Source organism: Antechinus flavipes, chromosome 3 (assembly GCF_016432865.1).
Source record: "Antechinus flavipes isolate AdamAnt ecotype Samford, QLD, Australia chromosome 3, AdamAnt_v2, whole genome shotgun sequence".
Taxonomy (NCBI): Eukaryota; Metazoa; Chordata; class Mammalia; order Dasyuromorphia; family Dasyuridae; genus Antechinus; species Antechinus flavipes.
Window position 1 is genome coordinate 41,522,681 of NC_067400.1, and position 27,215 is coordinate 41,549,895.

General features: G+C 34.6%; 2 protein-coding genes across 4 annotated transcripts in view; one reads left to right on the forward strand and one right to left on the reverse strand.

Moving 5' to 3' along the window:
* Positions 1–27,215, reverse strand: part of MED12L (mediator complex subunit 12L) — a 372,681-nt gene that overhangs the window by 65,408 nt on the left and 280,058 nt on the right. The window contains exons 17-25 of the mRNA XM_051983280.1: positions 21,426–21,544; positions 20,643–20,786; positions 18,563–18,726; positions 16,131–16,262; positions 10,880–11,107; positions 9,663–9,804; positions 7,402–7,522; positions 6,186–6,287; positions 5,386–5,499 (exon numbers count right to left, since the gene is read on the reverse strand). Coding sequence (XP_051839240.1) covers positions 5,386–5,499; positions 6,186–6,287; positions 7,402–7,522; positions 9,663–9,804; positions 10,880–11,107; positions 16,131–16,262; positions 18,563–18,726; positions 20,643–20,786; positions 21,426–21,544 — 1,266 coding nt within the window. The remainder of the gene's footprint in view (positions 1–5,385; positions 5,500–6,185; positions 6,288–7,401; positions 7,523–9,662; positions 9,805–10,879; positions 11,108–16,130; positions 16,263–18,562; positions 18,727–20,642; positions 20,787–21,425; positions 21,545–27,215) is intronic.
* Positions 1–27,215, forward strand: part of P2RY12 (purinergic receptor P2Y12) — a 58,942-nt gene that overhangs the window by 18,020 nt on the left and 13,707 nt on the right. The window contains exons 1-2 of one of the 3 annotated variants that reach the window (XM_051983271.1): positions 14,030–14,132; positions 14,429–14,493. The exons of 1 other annotated variant lie outside the window; for it this stretch is intronic. The gene's annotated coding sequence lies outside the window, so the exon portion shown is untranslated. Of the gene's footprint in view, positions 1–14,020; positions 14,133–14,428; positions 14,494–27,215 lie in introns of those variants that run through there. One more of the 3 variants, XM_051983270.1, reaches the window with a different exon arrangement.

Below are 27,215 nucleotides of genomic sequence, written 5' to 3' on the forward strand. Positions count from 1 at the left end.
TTGAGAATGGCCCTTGATTTTGTTTCATATATATGAAGGATCCTTCCCCAGAATTTAGAAACATACATTTCAGCTTGTGTGTCACACAAAAATTATGACATCTTCATTTGTACCCATTATTTTAAATGTGAATGTACATAGAATTTAAGGAAAAAAATAGGTTACTCACCTTTCTAGATGTCCCTTTTCCATTTCTTCCCTCTTAAAGTAATTTATTTTCTCTCCTTTGATCAAGAGAAAAGTTTTGACTGGTGGCACTTTAGCTCACCTTACTGTGAACTTCTTGACAAGAGAGATCTATTTCCTTGGGGATGGAAAGGGGTAAGGCATACTAAGGAAGCCCTGTCAGGAAGAACACTCATTGAATACCCAAGGCAATTAGTTCACTTTTCTCTTGGCCAATCACTAGACAAATCAGAAGGGGTCAAAAGAAGCTTCTCAGAGCAATCTTACCTTTACTAGGTGGAAAAAGAAAGGAAAAGATGCTTTTTGGCCAAGATTGCCTAAATCCTATTCTTAAACTGTAGTTTATACTCTATATGTAACTGAATGGGAGGGAGGGTTGTGAAATTATGATTTATTATAAGCAAATATTTGATTTGTATATCTATTTTATATATCTATATACCTGGAATCACGTAAAACTTTCTTGGGTGAAAAGGGGTTGTGGGTGGAAAAAGTTTAAGAAGTCCCAGCCTAAACATATTTACTTATTAAAGCTTAGAAGTAGGGGTATGGAATTTGGGAGGGCACAATAACTCTATGTCCTGCATTCTCCAAAATAATCAATATTTCTTAACCACTTACCATGGAGGGCATGATGTTGAAAATAGTCTATGCTTATTGAGAGCTTTAATTTACTGGGGGAGGGTACAACATTTAACATCTCTCCTTAAAATCTCTTTAAGTCTTTAAAGTTAAAGTCATTTAAAGTCTCTCTTTTACTCTCTTTCATTATTTGGGGGAGGACAAAGGAACACTGCCCTAAGGAAACAAGAAGAGATCTCATCATATTATATGGCACATGAGCTGAGCTGGGAAGATTCTACTTGACTAAAGTGAGGAAAGAGGGAGTTCAGGCTAGTATATAGTTGGATACAACCGACATGGTATAACTAATGCTTATGGGAATGATATATAAACTAATGAATCCGTGAATAAGCATTTATTAAGCACCAATACCACTGTGATGGATGAGGAGGTATAAAACCAAAATTTATGCACATAGGTATATATGAAATAGGTAGAAGTTAATTAGTGGTTGTGGGGAATGGGGTCAGGTCTCAAGTTAAAAGGTGATATTTGTACTGAACTTTAGATGATACTAGAGATTCTCAGTCTGTGCAAAGGTATGGAATGGGTCCATAGCACCCATTTGGGAGGAATAGCAAGAAAGTCCTCATTGCTGGATTGTAGAGTGCATGAAAGGAATAATGTACAATAGACCTGAAAAGGGAAGGTTGGAGAAAAGTCATTCCGTGCAAACAGAGAGATTTGTATTTGATCTCAGAGGTACTAGAGAACCCACTAGATTTACTGAATAGTGAAAAGCCATGAGCAGACCCAGGTTTTAGAAAGTTCATTTGGGCAGTTCTGTGTAAAAACATATGGGAGAGAGGAGAAACTGGAGGCAGAAAGCCAAATTAAGAGGAATATCATAGTAGTCTAGACCAGAAATGGGAAAGCCTGAACTAGGGTGATGACTCTGTGAGAAAAGATGGCACGTATGAGAAAAGTTTTAAGTTTAAAAATGATAAAATCTAATCTCTAGTTCAGATATGTAGGCTGAGGAGCCATGGATGACACAGAATTTGGGAACATTAAGTAACTAGTAAGATAGTGATGCCTTCAAAAGAAAAAGAAAAGTTAGCAAAGGGCAGGGTTTGGGAATGATTCCTTTCTTTTTGAGCAGGCTAAATTTGAAATGCTTGTGGGATATTCAGTTGGCAATTGGTAAGCAAGACTGGAAGTGGATATAGAGATCTGGTAGCTGTTTATATTGATAAATGAAGCCAAGAGAACTGAGAGATCATCAAGAGATGAAATGTAGAGATAGAAATATATTCACTATTAGGGAGTGTGATATGGAAGATGGTTCAAAAGAAGAATGAGGAGTGGCAAGAGCGGTAGGAAAAGAACTAAGAGGAACCAAATAAACCAAAATAAAAGTAAATAAAACAAAAGTAAATAAGTATAATAAGAAAAGAAAAAATAAAGCAATAAATTTTTTTAAAGTATCCAGAGAGAGTGAACATCCAACAATATCAGTCATTGAATTTACAAGAGACCACTGGTAACTCTGGAAGAGTAATGAGGTTAAAAACCAGATTGCAAAGGCTTTTGGAAGTAAGAGAAGATGAAAGAGAGACAAAGAAATAAGACAAATTTTCTAGGAATAAAAATATAGAAAGAAAGAGAGAGAGAGAGAGAGATAGGATAATAGGGATTAAGAGGTCAAAGGAGGGCTTTCCATGACCAAAAAGTCTCAGAGGCTCAATAATCATTCCAGATCTAGATCCAGATCTAGAGCTAAAAAAATGAAATACAGCTATAAAAAGAATTATGGGAACCAAGGAAAAAGGAGAGAAAAATTACAAGGAGAAAGGTAGTTTAATTTGATATTACACTTTCTCCAAGTTCAGGGGATATCTACAAAAATTAGGATTAATCTAAATGTTTCTTGGGGATCTTGAAACTTATTGAAACATGTCGAATCTGGCCAGTTTGGCAAAGTTTCATTGGGACTTTTCTGGACTCGTTTTGAACCAGTAAAGTCTTGATTTCTAGAAATGACTTTTAACTCTATAAAGTTTCCCTCTCAAAGCATTTATAAATTATAGAGAAGTATCCCAAAATAGTTGAACTTGACTGTGGTCTCATTATAATGTTCATCAGAAAGTCAGATATCCCGATGGGGAATATCCAAAGTTCCAAAGTAATTTTTTTTCTCATATGTGTATGAGTGTATATGTATATACACATGCATACAATTATATGTTTTATACATAGTTATAAATATACATTTTATATATAATGTACATATATTCCTAATGTAAAGCCTCAGGTCAATGGATATGTATACCAATATATAGTGCATCTGCACACATATATATTCATGGATCTATAAAACCTCAGATGACTGAATATATTTATACTATACATTCACACACACATATATTAAATAATCTAGGGTTTTAGGCAACACAGTTTCTCAAGTGGTCATGCTAATTTCTTTAAAAGCATATGAAAGCTCATACATTTAGATATGCAAGACTAAAAATAGTCAATTTACATATTGTTCTTTCTGATACACCAGGAATGCTATGTGACCCATGTATCTCTGTGTGATTCTGGAAATGGTGGTCAGTTTTGAAGGTTCAAGGAAAAAAATAAAATTAAATGTTATTTTTAATTTTAAAAAGTGCTGGCTGCTTCGAGGTAAAAAGACATGAACAAGATATGAATAGGTAATCATATATGTAGAAAGGTTAGCATAAATAAATTAAGATCTAAAATCATACTTAAAATTTAGCGAACTGATTTATGCTTTCTATGACATTCTTTTATTTGACACTGATTGGTTGGATTTTGGTTTTTACTTTGAACTAAATCAACACAGAAATGTTTTCTTCATTGAAATTGAAGCTTTTTTAAAGTCTGCCCTCAGGACACAATTTTAAAAATTCCTATTTATTTATTAAATAATTAAGGAAGTTCAGGTAAGTGAAGCTCTTAGGTTTCTTTATTATATTACTATATACAACTCTTATTTTTTATCTTGAGTAAATCTCCCCTAGTATGCTTCACTACGTATAAGTTCCTCCTGGATCCATCTCCCAATCACAGAAAGATAAGTGAAACCCTCCATGTTTCTCGGTATCTTTTGTTTGTTCGTTGAAAGTTGAGAAATGGCCCAAGGGGTAATTTCTATAATTTTTGTAGTTTATACAAAAGAAGTCCCAGTTTTGTGGGTAATTCATTTTACATAATTATTTTTTCTTGTTTTCATCATCAAATACATATTATTAAGGGGCAGCTAGATGGCACAGTGGAGTCAGGACGACCTAGTTCAAATCTGGCCTCAGGCACTTAATACTGAGTCACCTTGGGCAAGACTCCTAACCCCAATTGCCTCATAAAAACCACACACACAAACACACACACACACACACACACACACACACACACACACACACGGAATATGTATATGTACATATATGTATACATATATACATGCATGTGTTGTGTACATACAAATATGTACATATATATACATACACAGAGAGATATGTATATATATATATATTTATTACACACACAGCATCCTATTTAAAGGATGGTAGAAAGCTTTCTCTCATGTCAATGAAGGTAAGATTCAATAGGTAAATTTTTAAAATCTACAATATGATTTACTTACTCATGTTGGCTAAAACCCATGAAGTGTTAGATTAGGGTAGGGATGCTTAACTAGGGCTTTATGATTTTAATTTTTTTTTGGGGGGGGATAACTTTGTTTCAGTATAATCAGTTTCCTTTATAATGCTACGTATTTTATTTTATGCATTAGACTGTATAGAAGGCCACAGATTTCACCAAATTGCTAAAGAATTATGTAACCCACAATCAAGCTTTCTTTAAGAAGCCCTGGTGTAGGTCAGAGAATTCAAAGGCTGCTCTTGGGTAGAATAAAATGAAGGAGGGAAACTATTCTGACTCTCTCTAAGGACACTGAGAAACATCATAGGTCTCATGTAATTAAGGTTTAAAGCATCCCAATGATTCTATTCTTAGCTTGAGACATGACTTCTTCTCTTCCTCTTCCCTTTGTCATGTTCTTTATCCTCCCTTCCTGCTCCATTTCCACTACCATGACTTTACTCATGGAGAAACTAACGCATTGGAGGTTAGCTGGCCCAGAGCCGCTCAGAAGCAAAGGATTATCAATACTGTAACCCAGGATTCCTGCCTCCCAGCTCAGGGCTCTAATCTGGCTGAAGTTTAAACCCTTGGTGCCAAGAAGTCTGCCAGAAGCCAGGTTTAGATCACTGAGTCTTCCCCCTCCGGCACACAAGCTATTTTTCTGGAGAGACTCTTTTGCCAACATTACAAGCATAGAAACAACACAAACTGTCTGAAGATTCAGTTTACATCTCTGGATGCAACATCCTGCCATTAAAAATGCCACAGAAAAAGATTAGGTTTCCATGGGGAGCCACTGTGGACTGGTCAGCAAAGCCAGTTGTGCTGGGACCAGCATCCACAATGAGCTTTGAAATGATCACAAACAGCTCTCAATCTACCGTGCAAACAACAGGTCCGGATCAACAAAAGTCCTTCCGAAGTTTGGGTATTTAACCGAAAAGCGTAGTCTTTGAATGATCTTACCAAGCATGAGAATTGCTTTTAAGACAGCAAAGACAGCTCCCACTTCTATGCTGTTGTGAGCAGCAGCTAAAAGGTGACGATCACAAGAAGAACGAATTCCAGGGAAAGGCTTCCCTAGGAGGGGACAGTGAACCATGGACAGCATCAATAATATTATCTCCATACAATCAGCAGTACATCGTAACACTATAGAGTAAGCAAGTCATTTAAATTGATCATCTGGAGAACTTAAATGACATTAGCAAGCCATCAGAGTTATAGCCATGTGTTACTTCATGAGTCATAAGGAAACATTATCATTATTTCAAATGATTATTAATTTGCTTCTTAGCTGTAGAACAAAAATTGGTGCTATCTATGGATACTTCCTATTTGGAGGACCTGAATTTACCATATCTTATAAATACTTAAATGCAAACTTAAAAATGCACCCGGAAGAGAGTTCTAACCCACGCCCAAAGAAAAACTATGCTAGTAAGGTCTTATTTCAAGACCAAAAAATAAATAAATAAAATACATCATTGTATGGCAGCATACCACACCACCAACAGGGCTTTACCCAGAGTCAAGGTATTTTTATTGTTCATTATTTCCTTATTTGCATTTCTCAATAAACCCTGGTTATTACTTTAATGAAAGATGTTCCCAATTTCTCTATCAGTTATCTCATTGCTTCATCAACCCTTGAGCAAGCCCACTAAAACACCGGAAGGAAAGCGTAGGCCGTCTACTCGGTGATTTGGGGAGCTTGATACCAAAGTAAGAGAGTTCAATAAGTGATTTTTCAGCTGCCGACTTACCTGTCGCTTGAGGTAACAAACAGACCTGCGGGGTTCGGAAGAGATGAAGCAGAAGTCGGCATGTCATTCTTGCTCCTGGCTCAGCATCTGGATCTCCACAAGCTAACAGGGGAAAAAAAAAACACAAAACTTTTAATACTAAACTTCTAGTATATCATTTTATTTTATTTTTTGAGCCTTTGGAGTTACTGGATCACAGTTTTTTTTTTTTATAATAGCTTTTTATTTTTCTAAATATATGTATAGATAGTTTGCAACATTCACCTTTGCAAAACTTTGTGTTCCAAATTGTTTCTCCTCTCGCCTTCCCTTCCCTTCCCCTCTCCCCTAGACAGCAAGCAATCCAATATAAGTTAAACATGTACAATTCTTCTAAACATATTTCCATATTCATCAAAGTACATTATTTAAAAAAACATTTTTATTATTATTATTTTTAATGCAGATCTTTGTTTAAATTCTCCTAAGGAACCATTCATTTAAAAATAGGGATTCTTAACTTTTTGTGTGACATGAATTCTTGTCAGTCTGGGAAAGTCTGTGGATACTTCCTCAGAGTAATATTTACATAAATTCACAAAATAAAATGCATAGGATTATAAAGGAAACAAATCCATATTGAAATATAGTTTCAAGATATTAAAATTAAAAATTTCATGGACTCAGGTTTTGAGTCCCTGAATATACCTCACCCGATATACCTCAAATTATGGATTTAACTTTTTTTTAATAAAGAAGTCAATTCTATTAATACCTAGACGATGAGTATATTATTAAACTTTTCTTAGTTGAGGTGAAGGCCAGGTGACTGGAGTTTTGTCCCAGGCTGTTAAAATAGTGTAAAGGAGAGAAATGCTGTCTCCTCATTGCCAATAATGTATGACATAAATCAAGCTTAGGACACCATCTCCAGTATCTCATCATGATGGCACCTTTTTCATGATAGAACTCTCTATTAATCTTCAGAACTTGGGCAGTGTAAGCAATTGTATAATCCATTCTGGGAACTGCCCACCGTACCATCCATCCCCTCTGCAAACAAATTTGCTCTGGAGACAAAAAATTCCTAGCACATCTTGAATAAAGTTTACAATGGTTTACAAAAACCCAGAAGTTCAAAACCAGTCTTTACATCTTGAATCCATCATCTGCCCTTCAGCAAATATGCTCTGTAACAACAGAGATTTAAAAGGTTTTCCCACCATGATTTTCCTACCTGCGGCAAGCAGTGAAGGAAGTGCCACATGCTGGACAACATCCTCCAGGGAAAAACATTGCCGGGCTATCAGAATAGCAATGAAGGTGGCCAGTGAATCATGGAATGAGAGGTCACTGACCTTTGAGGAAACAAAACAAAACAGGAGAAAATATTGGCATGTTAACGGGTTAGTCACATGTAAAATTATTATCAGAGAAATACTAGCTAATTGGTACTATCCTGCTATAACTATTACACTAAGCCACTAATTTGGAATTATATTTTAAACAATTATTAGATGCTATTCTTGTACCTCTCGCAAGAGTTCAAGAAATTTAGAAGGCGACAGTATTTTTGAGTCACATTAAAGAAGATGATACTGGTTAATCAATTTCATAGCACGACAATTTGATATGATTCAATGGGGATTTATTAAATGCTTTCTGAGTTCCAGATTGAAGCTACAAAGACAAACATAAATAAGGGGGTATCTCTAGAGAGTCTTTCACAAGGGTTAATCATTCAGGATATTTAGCTAACCAAAAAAAGAAACTAATGGATCCACAGAGTTTCATCAGGACTATAGATAGAAAATAAAATTACTAGTGAAAATGCACCTTAAAGAAGACATTAAAAAGCCAGACAAGTTTGCTGAAATTATGAAGGAAAAAGGAATTTCATATAAGTTCAGGAGGAAAAAAAATTAGGCCTTTTTTCCTTGAATGGTGAAAAATGATGGGAGCTTTGGCTATAGTTTATAAAAATATGAGGGAGGCAAAAATAAAATGAATGCAACTGTTAACAAATCATCAACAACTACAATAAGGAGAAACATCCAATCCTTGAGAATGTGACAATAAATACACACTCTTGTGCAAAGTATAACCCAGTATTAAAAAGCAAAAACAGAAAACATAAATGTATTCCCAAAAAATCCAAAAGGAAAAGATCATACTGCGGCAAAGGATTCTCTCCAGTGAGATTAGAGAAGTACTTTGCAAACCTTAAAGCCCTATATTAATGCTTTGTTTTGTTTTTGGAGAGTAGTTCTCCCTATTTTGTCCAGCTTCCACTCAGCTCCTCCAATGATCAGCAACAAATGCTTTGTTTCTGACATGGACTAGCTTAACCCTCCTTAAGTAACCTACCACACCTTAGTGCTCACCATACTGATGTCGGACTTAGTGACGACACTGCAGCTCTGAATTCTGAGTTCCAATAGCCATTAATGTCAGCCTCCCCAAAAGATGAGACCTAAGGGGTGCACTATCATGTCTGGCTCCATTATAAAAGACCAACTATTGTTTGAACTATTGTTATTGTGGCTAAGCATAATAAAGTGAATCTAGTGCTAATTTGGATACAGAATTAGTTTTTATGGAATATAGTCTCCCACATACAATTCCTTAATATTCATGTTTTATTTGATCCAAAAACAATTTTATTCATGTCATTAAAATGGTTTAGATATTTAAGTTCCATATTTTGAGTAACCTAGGATATTGTACAGAAATGAGGGGGGAGAGGGTAAAAATACTGAAAAAGGAGTTTCTATGCTTGTAGGAAACAATCTCTTAATCCTAATGTCTTTTGTATTTTAATTACTTCCTCTTTATCTTCTTTGTCATTTATTTGTGTATGTGTGTACATATATATATACACACATATATATGTATATATAAAAAATACACACACACACACACACACACACACAAACATATTTGTTCACTTGTTGTCTCTCACATTAAAACTCCTTGTGGACAGGGACTATTATCTTTTGCCACTTTTTGCCTGACACATAGCAGAAAAGTAATAATTATTTATTGACTAATTGGCTCTAATGAATATAAATGAAAAATGTGCATATTTCATAAACATTCATCTTCATTTCTAGAAAAAAAAGTCTCCCCACAGCTATACTTACTATTACTAATAAAAGTAACTATTCAAATTTATTTAATGCATTAAAATTTGCAAAACAACATCCATGTTATCTTAGTTGATCCTTATTCCACACTCTGAGATAGGTGTAATTATTTTCTTCACTTTATAGATAAAAAACTGAGGCACAAGGAGAGTAATTTGCTAGTAACTGAGGGAAGATTCAAACTCCAAGTCCTCTATCCTATCTAATGCACCTATACTTTAAGATTGAAATCAGATCTGTATCTTGTAATTTATGAGATAATATTTTTGCAGTAGTACAGGAAGGGCTGATTAGAAAGATAACTAAATTCTTGTTAAAAATTTCAGTTTTTAGAGTGAAATAAAAAACTTACATCTACACTGCAAAGGAGATCATTGAAACCCCAAACATGATTGGAAGAGCAGCAAAGGGCTTTGAGGACGCCTAACCACTCTGAGCTGAGCACAGTACAGCAAGCCGTCAACTCAGCACAAAGATTGGCAATGTCATTAATTCTAGAGGAAAGAAAAAACAAAGTAGACAGTGTCATTACACAAAAGGAAAGCATTCATTCACAGACACAATTAACAGGCTATTGAGTTTTATTATTTGACAGGCTGAAAGGTTAAACCTTAATTTCAGATATCATCTCCCTTAGGGTTAAAATCAGTACTTACCAGCTAAGTGTAAAAAAAAATCTGTTAAAAATTGATAAAGTCGAGAAACTTAAGTTGTTTACTCCATTACAAAAGATCCTTTTTGCTCAATCTGTCAAATATCCTCAGTTACAATTAAACCACTGTTACTGAGCTTTCTAGTTACCCAATATTAGATGATTTCAATGGACTTATTAGTACTTCTCAAACAATTTAATCTCAAACTAAAGCCAAATCATAATGCCTTAAATTCTTTCAATTGCCCAGCAACATTAAATAAAAAATGAGATGAATGGTAAGAACAGTCCTGAAGAATATCAAGGAAAGCCCAGGGCTTGGTGCATAGTAGAAGTTTAATAAAATTCTCATTAACTTCACTGATATATTTGTTTAATATTAAAATACCTAGCTCAATTGTATTTTTCACATATAGAGTTTTAAAGGAAGAATATAAAATAAAATTAATAACTAATAAGAAGGTAATTCCTTAGTCTAAATGTGATCAAAATACAACAAATACTAAAAATTTACATCTGCTTCTACTACATTTATAAAATCTTTGTTTATAAATTTGTAAATTGTATACTTATATCTGCTTCTCTATAGGTAAAACCTATGCTTATCAACTGATAAATTGCATATTTGCTATTTATGTTTGCCTACAACTAATAAAAATGGTAGAAACCAGAGGACATTTCTTAAACCAGGGAGGTATTCTTTTTTTTAGGGAAAGAATTACAGGACATTGAATGAATAGAATAATTGCTAGAAAAAAAAGGAAACATGTTTAAAGGCTAAATAATCATCAGATTTCTTTTATTTTTAGCACCTTCACTATCTATAAAAAGGCATCTGGCAGCAGGCTGGGCAGACAGTAGATATTCAGTAAATACTAGTGCTTCAATGAGGGATGAACTGCAAGAAGACCTCTTACCTCTCTGCATCCTGATGCCCCATACATACATTCATGAGTGCGTTGCACACAAAGCTATAGCGGTTAGCTGCATTGTCACTGAGTATTTTGCCCAGCATGGAATAGTTGACATTATGAGCAGAAGGATTCTCGATGAAATCCAACATGAACTCAGGGTCCCATAATAAGTTGGAATTTGAAGGCTGCACATTGCTGTAGATGGTCTGCTTTACTTTTGAACAGGCACTACTGAGGATTAAAAACAAAACAGGAGAAGTTGTGAAAAATGAGTAAATCCAAGTAAAATTAAAAGGTTGTTTTATTGAAAGGCAGATTAAATAACAGAATAAAAAAAAAAAAAAACCACTATCCATTACTTTAAAGGAGTCATTTACCTATATTCAATTAACAATATCACATAAATGCCTTTATTCATCATCATTTTTATTATTGGTCAGACCTGTGATTTCAATGGTATAATATGGAATTCCCAAGTGAGGAAAGAGTTTCCACTGATATAGGTCATTATATTCTCTGAAATATTTAGTCTCGGAGAGCTCCTTCAAGCAGTACACAAAGATCCCTGAAGGTTGCACATTGGTTTAGTTTTAAAAATGTACTGTTATCTATGTTTTGCATTATTTATTTTTGTCAAATATTTTCCTATTATACTTTAAATCATGTTTGAGTTCCACTCAGTGTACTGCAGGATATCTGTTCAACATCTATAGAGTTAAATATTTAAAGGTTAGAGATTAAGTGACACAGTAACTTGAACTCAGGTCTCTGTGTTCCGATACAATGTTTTTCATTATTATTATTACTTTATATTATTTTCATCCTCATTATTATTACTTTCTTATGACTGTTGTTGTTAGGAATCAGTGTCGTACTAAGGATTTTGATACAGAAGCACACGATTAAAATTTTGACAAGTGACTTTGGGCAAATCATTAATTTCAATTTTTCACCTAAAGGACACTGGACTAAATGACTTCTATGGCCCCTTCCATATCCAAAACTATGCTCCTACTTTATAGGATCTGTGATTTCATCAATATAGGGAGTTCCCAATTGGAAAAAATCTTCCATGATACATATTAGAACACTTGATTACAGTTTATAATCTTAAGAGTTGCCTCCTAGTCGTGAGAGCATCTAGGTGACACCATAGTGGATAGAGTCCTGGCTCAGCACTCAGGGAGACTCATTTTCCTAAGTTCAAATCTAACCCCAGATATTTATTGCCTGTGAGACCCTGAACAAATCATTTAACTCTGTTTGCCTCAGTTTCCTCATCTGTAAAATGAGCTGGAGAAGGAAATGGAGAACCAATAGCAGTATTTCTGCCAAGAAAACCCCAAATGAAGTCACAAAGAGTTGGATCTAACCAAAACAACTCAACAACAAGAAATTTTTCCATAGTCATAGAGCTAGTATATGTTGGGGATAGGATCTGAACCTAATCTGTTTTCTCCTCTTTTATCTCTTTTTTTCCTCCTCCTCCTTTCTTTTCCTCCTTCCCTCTCTTCTTTTCTCTATCACTCCGATTACTATTCAGAAATATGGCTATTTTTAGATAAACTGTGCAAGGGTATGAATGAGACACACCTGGATTCCAAAGTATGTCTTTGGTTTTGTAACTGACTCTATAAGTCTATTAAAGAAGTATTCTTCAGTCTCTGAAGAAATTCTGAGTGCTACATCTTATAGTGAGCTGCCCTCCCTTTAAATTCACATGAAATTTCTTTTTTAATATATTGTGTGTATATATATATATATATATATTTTTAAATAGCATTTTATTTTTCTAAAAAATATAAGTAAAGATAGTTTTCAACTTTATCTTTACAAAAGTTTTATGTTCCAGATTTTTTCCCTCCCTCTCCAAGAGAGCAAACAATTTGATAGAGGTTAAACATCACATAAATTTTCTAGCAGAAAAGACTAGACTATATTTCCCAGACATATTTTCCTTCTCAATCTTATAGTTATATATGACACTTTGCCTGTTGTGACATAGGAAAACTTTTTAATGAAAATTACTTCTTTTCAGCCAAGAGAATGTGTTCTGGATTCATTCATCCCATGGATAAGAATCATATCCATTAGACAGTAGTCACCAAAATTTAATCTGATTTACTGCACTCCCAGAATGGAAAGGAGTAAACTAACAGAGGTGACAATTATCCACTAGATGGCAGTGATATACAATTACCCAAGCAAGGGCTCAATTATATTCGACTTAAAACAATCATATTTAAATTAAAAAGAAATTTTCAATTATATTTGATGAAAAAATTAAACAGATGACCTGAGATTGTTTCAAGTTTAATTTTCACATATGCAGACTAAGTCCAAGATTTTATATATATAGGGTATGAGCTTGCACTGACTATCCTTTTCCTTTTCACCCCATTCTATCCATATCCTCCAGTCAACTTTTTATTCTTTTATTTAGCTCTCAAAAAAAAAATACTTTGTCTAAACCTTCAATTTTTAATCTCTTTACTACTTACCATAACCTCATCCTCCATTATTTTTCTTTTCCATTCTCAGCTTATCCTTTGACTCATTATTGACTCATTATTATTTGATTCATCTCTTACCTCTTTCGCCCCTGCTCCCTTCTAAAAAAGAAATCATTCTTCAAATGTTCTTCTGGCTTTCCTAAGTCTTCCTGATTTCCTCTACCCATTATGCAAGATGGGAGATGACATCAAATCTTTGCACAATGAAAATATTCTTGGTGTTACAAATGTTCCTTTTACTTCCTCCATTCCAATTTTTTAATTTATTCTAACAAGCTAAGAATCCTAAAATGAAGTCTTTTTATAGCATCTTTATATTTACTCCATGATTACTGTGATTTTTTCTTTCCTATTTCCTTTCCTAATTCTCTCTCTCCTTCCCTCCATCTCTTCATTTCTTTCTTTCTAACCTATGAATCAACATAAATAGTCTTTTTCTCCCTTAAATGTTTTTCTACTTTAAGATAAGGGAGCTCATGATGAATGGTTTCAATTTTTTGTGTAAAATATGAGGCAAGGTTCTCAGCTGAGAGAGTGGGAGGAGAGGAAGTCATGAGAGGTTTGAGAAGGATAGAAAAGGAAGTGCCTTATGATGACTGGGATAAAATGTTGACAAGGGAAATATAAGATTACTGAGAAGTAGTGAGGGCCCAGTAGAGGTTGTGTAACATAAAACTGGAGAGGACCCGGTCAGAACAATCGCACGATCCACTTTCATTTGGCAACATGTTATAGGAGTGAAGGTAACAAATGCTGGGTATGATTCAAGTCTGAGGGCTGGCTGGGTGTAATCAGAGACATGATGAGGGAGCTGGGGAGCATATAATGAATTGGTTTACCAATGGGTCTTAACCCATGGGGGGATGCAAGAGAGATGGCTTGGGGGGGGATTGGAGATGTCAAGGGTTTGGAAGTCACATTGTGGATGAAGAGTAGGGTTATGTAACAGAAAGAAAGGGAAAAAGGCAGAAGATTAAAGTCAGATAAAGTGATTCCAGAATTATTAAACATAAATGTGCCTCCTTTACATTCGTGACAGCAAGATCAATGATATAACCATCTTTGTGTGTGGCTGAGATTGAGTGGACATGCAGCTCACGGGAGGTAAGTAAGTTGAGGAACTGAGCGGTTAGGACAATTGAGGAAGATAGAATCTTTGAAAAACACTCAGGAATGTGAACTAGAAAGCAGGTAGCCTTAACCACAAATTAAGACAAGCATCTTCTAAAAGGACTAGAACCCCAAGCCAGACTTTCTTCTCTTTTGGATGAATATGATGTCCCACTATTGCTAAACAAAGATAGAAACAATTTTTTGAAATCAAAGGATGAGGAAGTGATCCCCACATAGCACCCATTCAGGAATAGAGTGTTAAAAGTTCCACAAGAGTTTAGTCTTGAAAAAAACAACAAAAAACTCACTTCCCAGCCTTTGCTTCCCACAAGTCAAGTTTTAAGTTTTAAATGGAAATTTCATGATGAAAAAGAAAAGCCAATTAAAAAGTTGGAAACCTATGCATCTTAAGGAAAATATCTAAAACCATATATGAGGATATCCTAAAAAAGAAGCAACCAACTAGAATTCAATAATGATACTTCATTTATAGAAGATAACATCTTGAATTGATTTATTTTCTTTCTTTCTTTCTTTTTTTTGGTTATGATTGTATTTAAGATTAAATTTTTTTTCTTTTGTACTTCCAAACCAAAATATGAAATGACTTTTTGTAAAACTTTAATTTCTAAGACATAGTAAATCAGTCACACTCAAAAGTATCTCAGAGGAACAAACATGACCAAAAGTTAAAATATCACAGTACAATCTATAAACAAGAGCATTGATTTATTTTCTGTTAAAATTTAAAGGACACAGAAAAATTTTATCATTGCTTAGTTGAAATGACTCCTATCAGTTTTCTTTTTTGTTTTTTTAACTGAGGCAATTGGAGTTAAGTGACTTGCCCAGGGTCACACAGCTAGGAATTGTTAAGTGTCTGAGACCAGATTTGAACTCCCGACTTCAGGGCTGGTGCTGTATCACTGCACCACCTAGCTTGCCCTCCTATGAGTTTTCAACATGAATGATGGATAATATTGATAATAATTACTGATGAGTTATTCTTTCTTAAAATTTAAGAAGATTTCTGACTGTGGTGCTTTATATTTTTAAAAAATAATTTACTAAAGCTAAAAATGTATCCTACTTATTATATTATATTGCATTACATATTTCATTGAGAATGATTGTCATCATGATTATACATGTCATATTATATATATATAAAATCATGTCATATGATATCATATCACATATATCATATTAAGAAAAGAAAATCCTAAACTGTACTTAGTAATGCGAAGAATAACTGCTGAAAGTCCAATTAATTTCTAAGTTTATCTCACTACTTCAGTGATATATGATAGCTATCATTAGGCAAGACTTTTATATTTACCATATAAAAACCTGGCATAGGAAAATAGAGCAGGGATATCTTCAATAAGAAAAATAGAAGTAAATATCACAATGTCAAGCCACGGTTGATTGAGGTCATGTTTATAATTGGCTGCCAAATCAACTTCCACAATGAATTTTTTTTTTTGCCTTTATGATTGCTACTGCTCCATTAACTGATAGCTTTCACTGAGACAGTAACTAAGACAGACAATCAGCACGGGCATATATTTTTAAAGACTTCCAGCTCAGTTCTTAGGGACATTTTAATGTTCTTTTCATACACCCACCTGAAGAGGTCTCCGAATTTACTTCTTAGATGGCTACATGACACGTAAAGATCATAGAGGTAGGCTAAGATGCATCTTTCGGGAGAGGAACATTCTGATGGGTTGACCACATGCTTAACAACACCACACAATCTAGAAGAGTTGTAGGGAAGAAAGGGGAAAATATTTTTAAAATTCAAAGATTCCAACTGATCAAACAGCTTGAGATAGTTGGATGAAATATAAAAAAATTGTTTCCTAGTCTACTACTAGAAGATATTAAATTCCATAAAAAATAAAAATTTGTGGAGAAGTAAGGAAATATCTAGATTATCCTCTTCATTTAAATTGATTCAGTAACAAGGAATGGAGAATAAAATTGGCAAGCTCTACTCAGAAAAAAAGATTTACAAATCTGGCTAGCTCTACAGGATGACTTTAAATTTTATATGTTCCTCTCGATTTTTACTTTCACTTAAAAAAATTTCAGCTTGAAAGGGTGGTTTTGGCAAATGGATTCATTAAGTAATGTGGTAAGTTCCCAAGAAACTTGTAAAACTTCCTCTTTACTTAATGTTCTTTAAAAATAGTGAATTATTAGGAATACTCCACTTAACAACTACAGAATCCTTTCATTATTACAATTTATGGTGCTGACTTTCTAAGGCTTCTATAGTTGTTTGAGACTAAGTGATAAAGATGAAAATATATATACATATATATATATATTTTAATTCCTAGAAAAAAACTCTATTGGAACATAAGACCTGAGGTCTGCAGCCTATAATAAAGGCAATGGTGTGCTAGTAAAGTATTACTGTTCGCACAACTTCACACTATTGGCTGGCTACTTGATGAAAAGATGGAGGTCATTTATGATGAATTTCCTTGGTTTTCTTTCATATCTTTCCCTTTTCTGCCTGGTCACAGAAGAAATGGTATCGCCATTCCCCATTAAATCTATACCTTGCCCCAAATTCCGTTTCTTCCTACTATCTTGTTTCAGTAATAATATTTTTCCTTCTTTAAGCTTTTGCTTGTTATAGGCTCATGCTCATCCTCATCATTTTACTGAAACTATGTCTTTTGTTAAGAAGCTCCACAAGCAGCAAACTCATTCAAATACAACTTAAATGGTATGTTAGAAATGATCCCTCCCAAACTCCTCTAACAATCAGTCATATAAAGCACTAGAGTGACCAAACAGTATCTATTTCCTCTCTTTTTCCCTTTACTCCTCATCACCTGCCAAATCAAATTCCACATCCTCTTCATGGACTGGAAAAATACAATTAAGTCTACTGAGGGAATTTTGTGGACCCTAACCCTAATCAATGAGTCTAAAGTTAGGAAAAAGACTCACTACTTCGAGACTAATTCTTAAAAAGGTCTGACTTAAAACTAACATAGGAAAGAAATGGAGGAATAAAGTCTCAGGAGCAAACAAATGCAAATGCTCACCTTTGGCTTCTTTTCATAAACTAGTGAAATCAATGTTAAATGTCTTTTATTTTCTTCTGATTTTGGAACCAATCATATACTAAAATGTCTCAACCTGATACTCTAAAAACATAAAAATGACATATGTCCAAGTATGCACTTTTCAATTCTTCACGATAGGAGTACAGTAGCCAAATAAAAGCCTTGGGTATACTGAGTTCATCAATATCCTTGAAATCGGAGGAGAGCCTTCTTTGATGGTATTATTCATTCCTTCATTCGTTCACCCTTTGTCTTTCATTCTTAAAGACCATCACATCATGAAATGGATTTAAGGGAGGGAGGACTGTGCAAAGTCACCAGTCTCCCATTCTCCTCCAGAGCCATCTGGGTCCAGTGACAAGACACATATTAGGACAACTATATGCATCAGCCACTGCATGATGGCTCTATAGGTTACTCTGAAAATATTTCATTTGGAGATCACAGTTATCTTTGTAAATCCAGAGAACCTACTACTAACATTATCCAGGATTCTGTTTTGTTTTATATAATCTAAAAGCACTAGATAAGGGCAATTGGTTGTTAGGATTTATAGGTTCTACAATTGAAAAGAACTACTAAGTATGTTTTCCATGACTTCATATGTATACTATCTTGTTAGTGGGTAGGAAATGAAATGAAGGGGAAAAGAAAATTTGGAACTAAAAAAGAAAAATTTAAAAATAAAATTACCACTACTATGAATAGAAGGAATAACACATCTAATTCAGCTGATTTTCAAAAGAATACTTTTTTAAAAAAAAACTGGGAAAGCCAACATGTTATTGTTTAAGGACAATAAAATTGGTAACTTAAAGGGCACTTTAGTGACATCTGTATACCTGTACCTAAAGTCCACAAATATTATCTTTTAAGTGTTTTCCAAAGTTATCACCATTTCCCTTTCCTCTCCCTCCCCCTAACCCAACTGGGGGTTCTAAATAGAGACACAGCATTTCAGGACTACAAACCCTTCAAACACTTGGGCAGTCTGGTCTGGATTCAGGATGAGACAGGCATGGTAGCGTCTCAGCACAGCCACAATGCACACACATAAGCCTGTCGTGTAGCTTCCTGCCAAACTGGAGGATTTCAGAAGCAATTCTGCCTCGACCACACTCAACTCATTGAGCAGCTGAAATACAAGGGGACACATGAAAAGCAGGTGGCAAACCCAACAGTGCTGGGGCAACACTTAAAATTATAAATAAATAATCTATAATCAATTACTCCTAATACCCTTACCATTTTCTGTCCTTACTCCCTAAAGAACTCACATATATAGCTACTCTCTCCCCAAGAAAGAGAAAAATGAAGTAAACGAATTAAAGAATGAGTAACAGCAAACAGGGTGATTGCTTTGTTGTTGTTTTTAAAATCTTCTCCTTAAAGAATGTCTAGACATAGCATTGCTTAACACCAGGAAGTAACTATGACTGAAATAGTAATTGAAACTCTTGAGAATAAGTTTGTAGATCTGTCTTGTTTATTGAGGTAATGACAGTACTTTTTAGAATGTAGATTTGACTTGCTATTAAAACTTAATACTTTACTAGGAATTGCAAGGTAAAAACTAAAAGCATGAATTTTTATTTTATATTTAGCTTTTAATTTTCAAAACATATGGATAGTTTTCATCACTGACCCTTGCAAAACCTTGCATCCAATTTTTTCTTCTCCTTTCCTTCCCCCGACCCCTTCTCCAAGATGGCTAGTAATCCAATATATGTTAAACATTTGCAATTTAGAAGCATGAATTTTTAATAAATGTTCAAAAACACATTTGGCTAATTTTAAATAATGGTTTTGTTTGAATCTGGTAACTGTTTTGTCACAGATTACATAAATTACCATGTCTATTATTAAAAGAGAGCTGTTTTTAACGGGGCAGTTAGATGGTGCAGTGGAAAGAGTGCCAGCTCTGAAGTCAGAAGGACCTGAGTTCAAGTTTGACCTCAAGCACTTAACTTCCTAGTTGTGTGACCCTGGGCAAGTCACTTAACCCCAACTATCTCAGCAAAAAAGTCAAACAACAGAAAACAATAAAAGAGTTATTTTTCATTTTTAAAAAGATGCATATGGAATATTCTTTCACTATTACACATAATTTAAAACAAACAAAAGTGTATTTATTGAAAAGCCACTGTGTGTATACTACCATAGTAAGAAAAACATAGGATTTGGAGTAAAAAGTTTAGGGATCAAGCTTAAGGCCTAACACTTATTAGCTTTTTTTGGGGGGGGGAATCATTTATCCTACCAGAATCTTATTTATTTCTTAAAAAAAAAAAAAACCTGGGATAATAATAGTTGCTCCAAGAATGTCATAAGGCTGGTATGAGGATAAAAAAAGATTTCAATTCAAGAAAACATTTCTTAAGAGTCTACTGCTTGTAAGAAATTGTGCCAGGAGCTAAGAAAAATTTTTGGAAAATATTAAGATCTTAATAAATACTTAATTTTTGGCTTTGAAGTTAGAGGATGTGCAAATGTTTTTGAAACTATAAAGTACTATATCAAATGAAGTAATTGAACATAAAACCTATTATTATTAACCTTAAATCAGTACATAAAAAAGAACTATTATTAGAATATATTAGAATAACAATGATGTTAATAATAATAACCTATAATATCTAACATTTATATAGACTTTAAGGTTTGCAAAACATTTTAGAAATATTATCTCATTTTATCCTTATAATGATCCTGAGAGATTGATTATATAAGGATGAAAGGGAGGCAAAAACAGAGGTTGAGTTACTTGTAGAGGGTCATACAGCTAATATGTGTTTGAGATTGGTCCAGGTCCAGTTCTCTATTCACTGCACATTACCTGAAGTATAATTCACTCGGCCAACTAACTGACAATAAACACCCTACTTTATGTATAGAAATTAAGTTTAGTTGATTTTTTCCCTCCTAAATATAAAAATCTATGGAAAATGCCTTGCAAGTTGTTTATTATTATTATTATTATTATTATTATTATTATTGTTGTTGTTGTTGTTGTTGTAGTTGTAGTTGTCATCAGACGGATGGCTTTTTTACCTGTATTGCAAAGTCAATTAGCCCATTGATGTTCAAAGCTGGCTCCATAAGATCAAAGATGAGTTGAATGTGGTGTGCCAGGGGAAGATGGTAGGATGTTCCTGAAGCAAAGCTGGTTATCTGTTCTAGTACATTGCTAGAGATCTGGTAAATGAAAAATGCACTATCAGTTTTCACTGAAAAAAAAAAATCTGAATTAAATGGGAAGAAATGTACATTTATGTAGGATATTAGTTAAGAGAGCATAGCAATTAACTCCTAAGCAGACCAAAATACTATAAACACAAAACCTACTTTGTTTCCAAAACTAACATCAAATTTCACTTGTTAGACCAAAACTAGAAGGAAGAACGCTGATGTTTTTAGATACCGTGAACTAGGTAACAAATATAACACCGAGGCAAGTGCAACAGATCCAGGATTTTGTTTAGTTTATATATACGTTATTGTTTGCAATACACTAACAGAATCCACATATGTGATTAGTTATTTTTTAAATGTACATATCAGTATAATCAGTATAATCAGAAAATAAAGACATTTCATGAGGAAAACAAAATGTATCATTCAAAAGAAGGTTATTTGAAAGAAACAAATGAAAGCATGGGCTAGAAATTTTACTAAGTTCTACTGATATACATCTCACACTAAAGACAATATATCTTGTCTAAACAAATCTTTAAGTTGTCTAGCTTAGTACAACTAGAAAAGGCATAAAACAGATGTATTAAGGTAGTAGAAACAGTATCAAAACATCATCAAATTGAATTCATTAGGGAATACCTGAGATGTGACTTGATGTTGGTCAAAATACGAGAGGAGTTGTAGTTTCGTAAATACAGTCTCCAGCGTAGGAAAGGTCTCTTGTTTGCTTTTCCTGGCTTTTTGTCCTTCATCCTCAACTTAATAAAATTAAATAGCAGTTTGGTTATTTTTGAATTTAATGAAGGTCTATCAATGTCTTTAAATATATCCACAAGCTAAATTAACAATAGTACACTATCTGATTTGTATCTTCCCTTGAAGATTTAATTACAGAAAAGAAATAACAGCTATACTTTATTGCTTTATGAGGAACAGTAGAGAATGAAATCAGATCACATTAAAGTATAAATGATGTAAAGATGGGGGGAAATATCTAAAACACAAAGCATTCTCTATAGCAACAGTTCTCGAACTTTTTGGTCTCAGGACCGCTTTTTTTTTTAATTTTAAAAAATAACTTTTATTTACTATTTCATTTACCCCAGTTATAGTAAAAACAATTTTTACATTTTTAAAATCTTGAGTTCCAGATTCTTTCCCTTCCTCCTTCCCCATTCCACCTCAATAAGAGTGCAAGCAATATAGGTTATACATATGTGGTTATGCAAATCTTTCCATTATAGTTACATGTTAAAGGAAATATAGACAAAAAAAAAAAAAAAACCTCATGAAAAATAAAGTAAAAAAAAGTTGTGTCAATCCGCATTAAGACATCATCATTTCTTTCTCTGGATATGGATAGAATTTTAAAAAATAACTCCTTCAGAGTTAACTTGGAGCATTGCATTACTGAGAACAGTTCTGTCATTCATAACTGGTCATCTTACAATATTGTTATTACTTTGTATACAGTATATTTTATTTTACATCAGCTCATATAAATCTTTTCAGGTTTTTCTGAGAGAATCCTCCTTATCCTTGCTTTCTTTCTTTCTTTCTTTCTTTCTTTCTTTCTTTCTTTTTTTAATAATAACTTTTTATTGACAGAACCCATACCAGGGTAATTTTTTACAACATTATCCCTTGCACTCACTTCTGTTCCGATTTTTCCCCTCCCTCCCTCTGTCTCAAGACCTCTTTACACACTATTAAAAAGTATTGAGGAAGGATCTCTCCAAGGAACTTTTGTTCATATGGGTTATAACTATGGATATTAGACATTAAAACAATTTAGTATTACAAAAATAGTTTTGGCCTTGGGTACCCACCAAGAGTTCACAAAAATCGCACTTTGAGAACCAGTATTCTATTGTATGAGAAAATGGGAGAACACATTGAAAGGCTGAAACTAAAAAGTAGGAAACTAGACTTTAAAAGACTCCTAAAATTTTTACTGATATCTCTTCTCCTCATTTATAGACAGTTCTATTTCTCAAACTGTTTCTTTTTATACTATGAAGTTATGAAATGATTATGGGCCCTAGCAATTGACACTGTTTCACTGAATTCACAAGCCAATATGGTCAGGTGTCATTTTAGTAAAAATTCTTGTATCCCCAAATGTTAAAGAAATATTTGTTTTTTCAATTTTTAAAGTACAAGAAAAGCAATTTAAAATGTTCCTTGGTAGCTTCTTACAGTTTCTGACAATGCTTGTGGCAGATGAAAGCTACAGCTAACCTAATTTTGAAACTAATTAACTAATTTCCTTTTCTGTTCTGTGGGAAAGAGGGAGATGAAGGGAGGGAAGGGCTGATCAATAGCTTTTTTTTTTTTTTTTTAAACAAGTGTAAGTCTTTTTTCTTACCAGCCAAGTAACTTCACCAAAATGATACTAGAATATTCTGGGGTTTTTTTGTTTTTGTTTTGTTTTTGTTTTTGTTTTTGTTTTTAACTTTTCATCTTGGATGAGCCAAGTTACCATAAATTCTAGGAAAATAGTTCCTTAGAAAGCAGTAAAAAATGGTACAATATCCTTCCTGATGCTCAGACATTGAAAATACCCTATTTTTCAAGATGGTCAAAATGGATGTCTCTTCTCAAGACTTTGAGCAATACTAATGATGGAAAATCCAAGATCTGGTCAGCCAGTGAGGAAGCTCAGAGACACAAAGGGGAACAAGGAAAGATTCTTGAGGACAAGGGAAGATTGTAAGCCAGCAAAGGAGGAAGTCTGATTTTCCCAGATAACATAAAAAGCCAGGTTAGTAGAAGTGTGATAACACTAGCTCTATGTGAAAGAAAGTTTAGTCTAGCATGAGTATGGGGAAAGTCGGGAAGCAGAATGGAAGGTATATAAAGAGGCTGTCTAGGTGGTAAGATGGGGGACTATGATAGTACAAAAAGCCTGATGGGAGAAGCTATGAAATTGGGGAGCATTCATTGATCAATGGGCTGGGGATACAGAGAAGGTTTTGCTTTGCTCTACCATCATAATATCCATCACAGTATCCCATGTCAATGCCCAGATCAAAATTCACCAAGGGTTGAGCGATAAGTGGGGCAAGGGGTGCGGTGGGGGAAAAGTGAGAAAAAGGAAAGACAAGATTTAAAGAAAGAAGGGATAGAGTGGGAATATTCAGAGAAGGGGACAAGGGAGATTTCCAAGTAGTTAGTCTGAACTGGGAAGAATTCTGGAGAAGATGGAGATTAAGAGGGCAAGGGAGAAACCCCATAGCCAGTTCCATATAAGCTTGTGAAGAGGACCTTAGAAGCCATTCTCCTCTTACTTCAAGCTTGTATTAAGTAAGCATCAGTAATCCCCAGTCAATTGACAAGCAATTTTAAAACTGCTTTTTACAGGCACTGTGTCAGGTAACAGGAAATAAGATAAACAGGCAAACAAATTGGTCCCTGCCCTCAAGGAACTTATATTCACCATATATTTTTTCAGCACATACTACCAGTATGTTATATATATTATCAATTATATGTTTATGTATTTATATATATACACACACAAAGACATACATCTAGATACATAAATTGTATACATATTGCTATACTAATAACCTACATGCCTTGTAAAACTTGCAATAAATATTTGAAGAGATTGAGATAATGATGAAATAATATTTACTCCTCTAATCAGGACGACATTTCTCCTGGTTCTCGTTTATATATGACTGCTCCTTGTCAATCTTCTTTACTGGATCCTCATCCAGATTATACACATTAACCACAGATGTCCCTCAGGGGTTTGTTCTGGATCCCCTTCTCTTCTCCTTCTGTAATTCCTTTGCTGATCCTATCAGCTATGTTATACTGGTGATTCTCAAACTTATCTTTCTAGCCCTTACCTCTCTGCTGACCTCCAATCTCTCTTCTCTAAGGACCTTTCAAACATGATGTCTAGAACTCATCTTTCTTCCTAAATTCTTCCCCCTCTTACCTTCTCTCTGATTGTAGAAGGCAACACTATCTGCCCTTAGGCACACAATCTGGGAGTCATCCTGAATCCCTCCCTATATCTCACTTCCTATATCCAATCTGTTGCCAACACCTATTGATTCATCTTTGCAATAACTCTCATATATGTCCCCTTCTCACTTTTAAAATTGCCATCACTTTGGTGCAGTTCCTCAATATTTCACAACTTGATTACTGTAATAGCCTGCTGGTGGATCTCCCCACTCCACTCTATCCTCCATTCACCCACTAAAGTGATTTTCCTAAAGCGCAGGTATGATTCTGTCAGCAATGTACTAAATAAGCTCCGGTGGCTCTCTATTGCCTCCAGGAAAATTAAAAAGTACTCTTGGGGCATTCAAAACCTTCAGTAACCTATTCCCCTTCTCTCCAATGATAATGACCTCCTGGCTATTCCACAAACAAGCCCTTCCATCTCTCAGCTCTGGGCATTTTCTCTGACTGCTCCCCCATGCCTAGAACATTTTCCTCCTCATCTTGGCTTACTACTTTCCCCAGCTTCCTTTAAGCCCCAACTAAAATCCCACCTTCTATAGGAAGATTTCCCTAACCCCTCTTAATTCTAGTGTCTTAATTATGTCTATTTATTCTGTATATACTTCATTTATACAAAATTATTTGCTTGACATCTCCCCCATCATATTGTAAGCTTTTTGAGAGTAAAGGCTGACTTTTTTTTTTTTTTTTTTTTTGCCACTTTTTGTATCTCCAGCATTTTGCCCCATGCCTGGTAAATAGTAGGCATTTTATAAATGTCTTAAAGACTGACTGTCTGAAGTCAAGTGGAGTCATTGGACTTTACGGAATAGGGAAATAGTATGGGCAGCTGAGTGGAGAAGAGACTAGAGGTTAATCAGAAGCTCACTGCAGTCATCTAGGTACAAAATGATAATGGTCTGAACTAGGACAGTGGCCAAGTGAGCAGGGGAATTCAGATGTAAAAGATGGGGGAAGTGGAACCAGTCACTAGTATATTTGGCAACTAATTGGACAATGACCTTATGAGATGCTGCAGAAGGGGAAGTGACAAAGTTAGCAGTAGATTGGATATGCAGACTAAGGGACAGGGAAGAATCGGAGATGATGGGGGAGAAGGAGGAGATTGGGTGAATGGAATGGGAGATGCTCTGGACAGAACAGGGATGGGCAATTAAGGACACAAGTTATCCAGTTTTGTCCCAAACATTCCTTCCAAAGGACTGATGCAATTCTAGAGATGCTAGTGGCAATGGGGAAGAGAAATAAAGGGTGACTTTATTAAGATGGTATAATAAATTATAAGTAAATAATGATTTGGGAAGTGATTTGGACAAGCTCCTAAACACAAAAGTCTGGTGGAGAGGTTCTCATAAAATTATCCTTAATTTTGGATTGAAACTGTGAAGGTCAATGGTTGTCCTAGAGATGTTCTGAACTCCATTCCTCTGAAGCTCCATGTGTAGTGTGAGCACTGATTTCAAAGGTGTTGCATCTATATGTTGTCTTACTGTACTATCTTTTTAACGACACCATTGTCTGGGTTCTTAGTTTTAACCAAACTGTATTTTAGCCATGAGTGTAGAAGAGAAATGAATAAGCCCTAAAATGCTGCTGGCTAGTGAATGACTGAATTTCATTGATAACAATCAAACTGGGAATTGTGGTCACAAGAAGGAAAATTATACTTGTGCTGAACTGCAGAGCCACAAGGGACTGATGCAATTCACCTAAACCAGAATTCCCAGCTGAACATGCAATCCTTTGGCTTCTATGTGGAGGGAGACCCCGACTTCTCAGATCAGCTCATTCCCTTATTATTGAAAGAGGTTTTTCTTTTTATTTAACCTCTTCTACGCAACAAGTCTAAATCAACCTTAACCTTCACGCGCTACTAAATTCCTATCAACCAGCAATTAATTACCTACTATGTGCTGGACAGGATGCCAGAGAGATCTTCGGGAAGTTTATATTCTACTGGGGGTAGATGGCAACATATATAAAGATAAATACATTTTTTTTTTTTTTTGGAGAGAGGGGGCAAATAGCAATTATAACCACTCTTAGCTTTATCCTTTGGATGTTAATTTATCAAAATTAAATCTCTATGACATCTTTGAAATATCTAAATATATCTAGATAGTTCGCAAGCCCTGGAGCCAGGACTCAGTTCAAATTCAGCCTCAGATACTTACCAGTTGTGTGACTCTGAGCAAGCCATTTAACGCTATTTGATTAACTTTCTTCAACTGTAAAATGGGAGTAATAATAGGAACCCCTCCCACCCCCCAAGGCTGATGTAGGGCTCAAATAAGAGGATGGGCATAAATTGCTTAGCATAGTGCCTGCCACATAGTGACCACTATAGTAATCTTTCTTATGACTATCACCCATCCTATGGGTATCTGCCCCTGTTTTGTATCACTGGTACACCTCCATCCATCTCATTCACTACAGGACCAA